Source organism: Bicyclus anynana, chromosome 22, assembly GCF_947172395.1.
Source record: "Bicyclus anynana chromosome 22, ilBicAnyn1.1, whole genome shotgun sequence".
Taxonomy (NCBI): domain Eukaryota; kingdom Metazoa; phylum Arthropoda; class Insecta; order Lepidoptera; family Nymphalidae; genus Bicyclus; species Bicyclus anynana.
The window spans coordinates 9,693,012-9,703,200 of NC_069104.1; the positions used below are offsets into that span (position 1 = coordinate 9,693,012).

The following is a 10,189-nucleotide window of genomic DNA, read 5'->3' on the forward strand; positions in this document are numbered from 1 at the left end:
AGAAGGTAGCACATAAGTAAGATGTTATTTTTTGCTTTTTAGTTTAGGTTAATTTTTTAGTTGGAAGTCGGTTGAATTTTTTTTATTAAAATTTTTATTCTACTCCCATTTCGTAATCTACCTACTCATATATATAAAACCTAAAAACCATATCACAAAGCTTATCATTCCTTCAGTTCGTTTGGTAATGTTCATTACCACATGGCTAAACCACGCTACAATATTTTTATTTGATTTTGCAATAAATCTTTTATCATGGTCGAAGAAAAAGTATTGTATGCTACTGCATGTAATTAGCCATTGTACCTACCTATGTACAATGGCCCAGCTACGAGATTTTTTTCATTATTCTAATCTTCAGAATATGATAAATACTTACTCATACCAGTATAATATGTTTCTAAGATTTTGAGCTTTTTAATAGCAGACTTAACAATGTTTAGGCTCATGTATAAAAGTAGACTGAAATCGACCGGCAAATTTAAAAAAAATGAAGGGCGTTCCCAATACAATCGTGCAAGTATTTTACAAAACTCAACTTTGTTTTTTTAATAAAGATATAGATATTTTTTGATTTTGCTGGGCGATTTCAGTCTACTTTCATTAGGCAAACTAATAACACAAATGTTTGCTAATGTAATGAATTACTTTTTTAAAATATCAGATTTTTGAACGAAGGCGTCAAAGGTATTGACATTGACAACTCAGTCAGCACTCAGCAGTCAATGTTTTATGCTCTGTGGTTACTGGTTAGTGTCAAATTTTGTTTGGTAGAGGTTGGGTGTATTTGTGTGATCAATTTCACAAAATAATTATTTCCGTCGCGGAACTAAATCGCGGATGCTTACTGATTGCATCACGTTCTCACGAAATGCCAAGCGGGACGAATCAGTTACTTCGGTGTTAATAAATCGTGTAAAATGTCGTCTTTCGTCACGTATAGGAACGAGAGCACGGTGGACGTAGTTGAACCGTCGACAAAAGACAATGTTACGTTCTACAAAATAATTGTTAAAGTCGGACCTGTTCACTGGAACGTCCTACATCGGTACAGTGACTTTGTGGATCTCCACGAAAGGCTGGTCAATGACCACGGCGTCGCCAAGGACCTGTTACCACCAAAAAAAGTTATACGTAACAAAACACCAAAATTCGTTGAACAAAGACGAGAAGCGTTGAACGAATACCTGAAGAACGTGTTTAATTATCTAAAATTAACGATGCCATCGGAGTTCGCCCACTTTTTAGACTTCCACATATACGACATATTCTTTTTGTTACAAGACTTGGCGAAAAAGTTTTTTTTAGAAGGTGATAAATTGTTAGAGACCGAAAAATGTCACAAATTCTCTCCCCTGGAGGTTTGTATTTACAATTTTAAGGTAAACATGATACAGTAATCAAACAAAGTCTGTAATTTTATCGTTTGATATTAAAACAACATTGTGCATTATTAGATTACAGACTCAAGGTTAACATGAAATCTATGAGTCAATATACCATGTGACATTAGTTTGCTGCTTTACATATTTTATGAATAACATTGATTTTACTGTTTAAATATATTTAAATAAAATTAAATAAATAATAAATAAATATACTTAAACAATACACGTCACTTATCTAGCCCCAAAGTAAGCATACAGAGTAGCTTGTGTTATGGGTGCTAAGATAGTTGACATTATAATATTAATATACAATTATATACTACATATAAATACTTATATAATGTGTAAATACACACAGACACTGGAAAACACCCATGCTCATCACACAAAAATTTTCCAGTTGTGGGAAACGAACCCACGGCTGTGGATGCAGAAAGCAGGGTCATTACCCACTGCGCCACGCGGCCGTCAAAATTGCCATTAAACAATAATATATACTAGCCAATGACAATTTTATACTATTGATAGGTTACATCCCTACACTGCAAAAAGTGATCTGAATCTAGCTACATCACTGACACATGCACAATTTTGTCGTTAATTCCATTATATATAGCTTTTACACTTCATGAACACACAACTCGACATTGTAGATTATATTTAGGTATTATTTGTTTAAATAACATTCATTGCTTATTAAGCAACTAAATAAAATTAAGTAAATTTTCTACATTTACTGCCTCAGTTTTGATGCAACTGCCTGACAGACTGCCCCATCTCTAGTATAAAATATCACTGATACTAACATAATATTGTATTAATGCAATTAGACTATTTATCCAATTTATATGCAATGTAGTACATGTAATAATTCTGCAGACCATACTACATACATATAAGTAAATTATTTATTGAGTAAACAATTACTCGGTAGACTTAGATAAAAATTAAAAAGAAAACAATTTTTTTGTCAAAGTCTAATGACATGGAAACAACCAATATTTTGCTACAAAACTAAAAAGCTTAGTAGCTAAAATGTTGTTTTTGTAAAGCAAGTAAAATTCTGTTTAGCTTTTATTATAAGATAGACATTGTTTTAAAAAAAATTGTATTTGGTAATTAGTTATTTATGTTCTTATGTTTTAAAATTTAACACTTATAGTTTTTTTCAGATAGCAGGGGTATGGTGACAGTTGCCTTATGACGTTCCTAATACATACTTATATTGTTAATCGCAACTAACTTTCATTAGTGAAACAATCTGTCACCTTACCCATGCTATCTATATATATCTATATATAGACATTTGTTTCATAATATGTAGATGTAAGTAATATATCTTCAGTTGGTAGGCTCTATATTTTCAATTTTTTTTTTATTTCAGTTACACGCCATTAGTGAAAGATTCAAAATGGCCTGCCCTCCAATGGAGAAACAAGATCAAATGTATGACTTCAGCCACATACTGGATTTCTGCTCACAAGTCAGTTCTCTCAACATTGAAGGAAGTTACGACAAGTTGGGTACAAGCAATGTAGTGCCTAATGATTTACATTTTGATCTCATACCCTTTAAATGTTTGGCTGATCTGAAGATACTGGGAGTTCCAATGGAATGTATACATAGTGTTGGTTAGTACAAGCATAGTAATTAATTCTGAGATATCTAAAGTACGTTTGTTATATTTTAGCTAGCTGACGCCGCGCGGTTTCACCCGCGTGGTTCTCTTTTCCGTAGAAATACAGAGATAATATAATTGTAGCCTTCCTCGATAAATTCTATCTAATACTGAAATAATTTTTCAAATCTGACCAGTAGTTCCTGAGATAAGCACGTTCAAGCAAACAAACATACAAACAAACTCTTCAGCTTTATATTATTAGTATTATTTTTGATGATTGTTGTTGTACTCATATGTCTGACTTTACTTGGAATTTATTGTTCCAATAATTTTTAACTCAAAGGATACTTTTTAGAATTTAAACTATCGTGAGTGTTATTCATATTAATTGATTATGAAACACGGCTAAAACTCACGTGACATTACGTCGGAGTATGCCCGAATAGTTTCGAACCCATACGGGGCCCTTAGTTATGGGTTCTTGCATCACGGCATGATCCAAACTCCGACCTAATATCATGTGAGTTTTAGCCGTGTTTCATAATCAATTAATAGGATACTTTTTGTATAGCATGTCACGTCATAATACAGTATCAAGCTACATTGCAGCAACTTATTAATTATTGTGTGAGTGCATTACTCACACAATAATTAATAAGTTTTACTACTTGCTTTTTGCTATCTTACTAACTTAAAAAAAGAAGGTTCTCAATTCAATTGAATGTTTTTTTTGTTGTTTCTTTTTTACTTTTTAAATGTTGTATACTGAATTATAATAACCAGTGCACAGGAAAACCAACTATGGTTTATGTTACTCTATGGTTAGGCTTAATTTCAATATGTATTTTGTAGAATACCAAATAAATAAATAATTGTTGAAGCAATGTGACACTGTGGTGTACCATATTAACTTGAATTTTTTGTTCTATGTGTTGAGCATTAACACATAGAACAAAAAATTATGGCAATGGGTTGATTGATCCTTTCAGGCATCTTAGTTTTCCAATGATTCTCAACAGTTATTCAATAAAATGAGTGCCACGTCCAAAGAGTGGCAAAAAATTGTTAACTGTTAGTAAATAAAAGAGTAGTAATAAAAAAAAAATGTTTATTTTTCAGGCAGTCTCCGCGATACACTCAACAGTCTATCTATTCACATAGCGGGGGTTATATCATTGAATGAGTTCCTACTGGTCGATGTACTGCATAAGGATCCTTCTAGTTTAGCTGACACTGTGGTTGGTAATTATATCTTGTTCTAGTTTTAGTTTTTATGTTTAAAAATTTGTTGAATATGTAAGTATATCCACTGTGAAGTTCCCTTCATCGTATGTATATTATTATTGGATATAATATGTTATATTATATAATATGTTATATTATATAATATGTTTTATATTAAGCAAAGTACAATTCAATGAGTTAGCGATGACGCTAAGCGGTTCGTCCGTCCTTTAAGGTCATTTTTTGAGGACACTTTAGCCTAATTAGCTCAAAGTTCAATGACTTCCTACTTACAAAACAATGTTTAAATTTTTTCCTAGATTAAATTTTGTTTTTTATTCGCTTATTGTGAATTAGCTTGAGGTAATTTTATTGTTAAGGGGTTTCTCGTATTGAACAAATAACAAGCTTTCTATTAGGATTTTATTAATGTTGGGTAAGCAGTGAGAACAACATGAACGGAGAAGGGGGTGTTAGTTATATGTCAAGAATGTCCAGAAGACACTTATATGAGACGAATAATGGGTACACCCATTGGTACCCATTATTCGTCTCATATAAAACAAACACAATACACAATAGGAAATTGCCAGAAATTGGACTGTCTGCCAGTTTGTCAATCAGCGGAACTACTCAAAGAATTAGACTTACGCAAGTAACAACAATCATAGCTTGGGGATTTATACAATTGTTTTTCATTAAGGATAATGTCTGAAAACAAAATATGCCGTAAAAACAGAAATTCACATCGCTGTATTTAATGTTTTAATGCAGATATTCAATCACATATTTCTCGTTGTAATAAAAAATACACAGTCTTTCCACAATATACTAACCCTGGCATACTTTAGCGGCGCATTACAATCTGTACAATGAATATCCTATTTGACTAGGTTATCTAGTTCGTTGTCATTAACCATGAGTCAGAGTTCAGTATCTGTGTGTAAGTAGGTTACATCACAACTCAATAGGTCACGCTGCACGCAAGACCAATAACTGCGCCTTATCTAATAAAATGGAGTCGTAATCACATGTTAGAATAATATTTGTTTTATTATAAAACTAGTCCACGCCCGCGGTTTTATTTCTGTAGTTTTCGGGCCGTGAAAATATGGGGATAAAATATGGCCTATCACACTAACAAATAACGTGGCCTTCTAGTGGTAAAAGAATTATCAAAATCGGTTCAGAAGATCCAAAGATATAACACACGCTACAATACCATTTTTTTACGGCCTCCGTGGCGCAGTGGTATGCCTGGTGGATTTACAAGACGGAGGTCCTGGGTTCGATCCCGGCTGGGCCGATTGAGGTTTTCTTAATTGTTCCAGGTCTGGCTGGTGGGAGGCTTCGGCCGTGGCTAGTTACCACCCTACCGACAAAGTCGTACCGCCAAGCGATTTAGCGTCACGGTTCGATGTCGTGTAGAAACCGAAAGGGGTGTGGATTTCATCCTAATCCTAACAAGTTGACCCGCTTCCATCTTAGATTGCATCATCACTTACCGTCAGGTGAAATTGTACTTAAGGGCTAACTTGTGAGAATAAAAAGAAAAAAAACCATAAAAAAACACTGCCATGATATGCAGGCGACAGGGCAAAAGTCTGCGCGGGTGCGAAATCGTGCGTGCGCGGAAGTGACTAGCATCAGTCGTGGGTTTTTCATTCATCGCTACACGCCCCCCGGCCCGCGCGGATCATCGGGAGTGTTACGAACGAAGATACCAAGCTATACTGCCATTATAATACTAGCGGAAGCCTGCAACTTCATCCGCTTTTAGACCTCCTTAATTTGGCCTTACAAAATCCGTACTTAAGGGACGTCTACTAACTGTAAACTAATTTCTTATTTGTACGTTTTGCATTTAGATATTTAGTATAGACTACCTGACCCGCTCAAGCTTCGCTTCGCTTCGCTTCGACGTGCAATTCTTCCCTATCCCTACCCCTCCTTTACCTTACTCCTAACCCTACCCTGCCGTTCTAATAACTAAACTACCTCCCTGTCAAATTTCACCTTTGTATGTCAAGTGGTTTTCGTTATTTCGTGACAGTGACCTTACGTTTTCCACGTAGTAAGTACTCGTTCCCGTAGGAATATGAGGATAAAATATAGCCTATAGCATCCGGGGATAGTGTAACTTCGCAAAACAATTTTTAAATCGGTTGAGTTGTAAGACCCTATTCTTTTTTTTTTATTCTTTACGAGTTAGCCCTTGATTACAATCTCACCTGATGGTAAGTGATGATGCAATCTAAATAGAAGCGGGCTAACTAACATCGTACCGGAACCCTAAATCGCTTAGCGGTACGTCTTTGTCGGTAGGGTGTCGTCTTGTAAATCCACCGCGCACACCACTGCGCCACAGAGGCCGTCGAATTCAATGCAAACAAACAAACAAACAATGAAATCTTTCTTTATAATATTAGTGTTGATGGATTTATAATTTATATTATTAATCTTAAAATGTTTTTCTTGCATTTACAGATATGGAAAAAGCTGTACTCCATAAGCATCGTGAGCAACAACATAAACAAAGTAGACTGGGCGATCAAACTGGTCCCCAAACTTCAGCATCTCAACCTTTCGTCCAACAAACTGGCTGAGCTATGCGACATATCGTGCCTTCACGAACTGAGGGAACTCAACTTGTCTATGAATAGATTTAGTCTATGCGAGAACTGGCACGCCAAAATAGGCAACATAGTCAAAATAGATCTATCACAAAACAAAATTGAATCTCTGCAAGGCTTTTCGAAGCTCTACTCATTAGAAAGTCTAGATTTAAGTTGTAATATTATAACGGATATAGAGGAAGTGCAGCATATATGCAATTTACCCTGTTTAGAGTATCTGTGGTTGACGGCCAATCCTGTCGCGTCATCCATAGATTATAGAGTCAAGGTCATAGAGCAATTTAACGCGAGGATGACAGAAGTCTGTTTAGACAACGAAAAGGCGTCTGAAAAAGAGTTAGATACAGCAAGAGTGTTGCAAGCTCTAAGAATAGTGAAAGAAGGTAAAACTCCTAGTTTTTTGATGAATAATAACAGCACCCACAGTTTTAAAAGGAGTTGACGATTGGGAATGTATTTAGTATTGATTATGGAGTATATAGTGTAAAAATCGATTATTGAATAATCCTTTTATATTAATGTTATAAATACATAAATGTTTTACTAAACTGATCATCATGAAAGAAAATTGCATAATAATGTACTGCACTGCTCTTGAAGGAGAATACTTGAACTAACTTTGGGACAATAACATTAAATTGGGTTGAAACTAATAGGTGTTACTCAATATACTTGCAGTTCAAGCAAGTTGAGATCACAATTCACAATATGATATTTATTAATGTGGTGAGGAACATAGTTCGAAGAGCCGATGGACGTTGGGGTCCCATGGTGCTGGAATGGCGACCCCCACCAGGTGGACTGACGACATCAAGCGAGTCGCAGGCATTCGCTGGATGCAGGCGGTTCAGGATCGTGATTGTAGTGTTTGTGTATATATGCACCGGTAGTGGGAGAAAGCGGGCAGTCTGTCTCTGGCATCGAGAGAAGGCTGATGTGTGCTGCTGGCCTTTATAGTGTATAACAGTTTTGTGGTAAGACGGTGACTTACTGCTATTACAGTAAGAACAAGGGACCTTACAGTGATGTTTGGAAGTCCCTACAAAAGGCCTATGTCCTGCAATGGACGTCCATCGGCTGATATGATGATGATGATGAGGAATTGACACTGTATTCATATACTACATTTATATCAATTGAGTAACATATAATTAATACATTCCTTAGGTCTAAATAAAGTAGGGTAATAATGCATAAAGCTATACTCCAGCAATATTACAGTATTATTTCCTTATGGGGTAAGAATTAAGCAACCTTACTCTACTTTACCATTATTTATTATATGTAGGGCTAGTCTTATACTGATCGATGTATGACGTCAGACCGATTTAACAAAATTTGCAAGATTTTTCTTTCATTAGTAGATTCAGTATGTGTCAACTGTTCGCAGTTCTTAATCAAATATATTGCTAAGATCCAGCATTAGAAATATATACGTAAATAAATAAATATATACCCTCATATTAGTACTATGAAAAAAAATATAGATAATGTTCACAGTGACACATTGCAAATAGTTAAATTGCGGCCAAACACAATTTTCATACAAAATCTTATTACTTAACTGTTTATATCTGGCAACCCCACAGTTGTAGTGTGAAATCAGGCAACGTTTCCTTTTTTTCAACTAATGAGTGATTAGGAGATTAAATAGATCTAAAAAATATTAATAATAATTTCATACTGTTCTGCCGCAATTTAACTATAGACTGGCAACGAACTGCGCGGGTGTGAAATCGCGCGTGCGGGAAAGTGTGGTGCATCAGTCGTCGGTTTTTCATTCAGCTACCCGGGCCCCGCGGACTATCGGGAGTGTTATGAACGAAGTTGCCAAGCTATAGGCAATCTACTCGTATATGTGTAAATGTGAATATCCCAATATCTCAATATAACAGACAGAATACCTATATATTTTTTACCCCGGATTACTAACTACATAATTTTCGCCAAGCTACTAGTGCAGCTTACAACCCCGCTAGGATATAATTTTATTCACTGCACAGCGGATAACGGATGTCCTGGGTTCGATCCCCGGCTGGGGTGATTGAGGTTTTCTTAATTGGTCCAGGTCTGGCTAGTAGTAGGCTTCGGCCGGCGAAAGACGTGCCGCCAAGCGATTCAGCATTCCGGTACGATGACGTGTAGAAACCGGAAGGGGTGTGAATTTTCACCCTACTCCTACTCGTAACAAGTTAGCCCGCTTCAATCTTAGATTGCATCATCACTTACCAACAGGTGAGATTGTAGTCAAAGGCTAACTTGTAGAGAATAAAAAAAAATACGCCTCGTGTTCAGAGTGGAATCTGAGCTGCTTATCTTTATAAATTTATTTAAATTGTGTCGTTTTAAGTCGTCATAATGACTAGTGTTATTTATATGCAATCGACATTATTGTGACCTTGTTGATGTGATACTATTTATTATTATCGTACTATTGAAAACTATAAAACTTCTTAGATTGACTTTGCAGAGTTTATGTTAGGTTTACTACAATTTAAAATACCTACACATGGAGGGATTTGGTGCAAACATTTTATTATTTAAACATATAATATAATTTAAAAATAAATAAAATACATATTATAAATATAAAATTTTTGTATAAATGTTTTAAAGTATGCAGACAATATCACATAGATTTTTATTAGTTCTCAAGTCTTAAACAGTGGTGGTTATGCTATAGTATTATAATATAAGTCATTTTATAAGTATTATAATAATTGTGATTATAATATTCTAATGTCTGTAATATATTTATATAACGCGAAGGATGCAGTGATTTATAATAAAATATATTTTTAATGTTATTCCATGTTTTTTTTAATTTTTAAATTATTTCAGGAAATTAGACTAGTGTAAACAATGTATGATTTCAATAGGTGGTGGGTGAGGGCCCTAAATTAGTGTCTTATTTCTTTATTGTGGAGTAATAAACTATCATACTACGCCCATTGATGCCTCCATTATTTTGTGGCAGGTCACCTCACCCAAGACTTGTGACCTTGGCAGTGGTGGATTTACCAGTGGGAGCAGGCTGGAGCCTAGGGCGGCAGATTTTAGTAGGCGGCAAATTTGACCCAAATAACTTTTTCTTCGACAGAAATAAAGAAAATGTACCTAACTATTTTTAATTAGTCCTGTACTAAAATATTTAAACTTGCAATTTTATTGACACTATGTAAACTAGAATACCTATCAAGTTTCAGAGTTCAGTTGGGGCTGCAAAAATTTAATAGCCTACTGGCGGCAAATTTGCAAATCCGCCACTGGACCTTGGAAGTAGGTTTAAAGGATCCCTTTATAATGCATCGAGACTCACC

At 35.1% G+C, this 10,189-nt stretch overlaps 1 protein-coding gene across 1 annotated transcript; it reads left to right on the forward strand.

Annotated features, from left to right (window-relative positions):
- The first annotated feature begins 749 nt into the window (after positions 1-749).
- Positions 750-8,260, forward strand: LOC112053856 (nischarin). Its single transcript, XM_024093443.2, has 4 exons — positions 750-1,361; positions 2,773-3,019; positions 4,129-4,247; positions 6,721-8,260. Exons 1-4 carry the CDS (start codon positions 921-923, stop codon positions 7,309-7,311), a joined length of 1,398 nt encoding a protein of 465 aa, XP_023949211.2. The 5' UTR covers positions 750-920; the 3' UTR covers positions 7,312-8,260.
- The last annotated feature ends 1,929 nt before the right edge of the window (positions 8,261-10,189 follow it).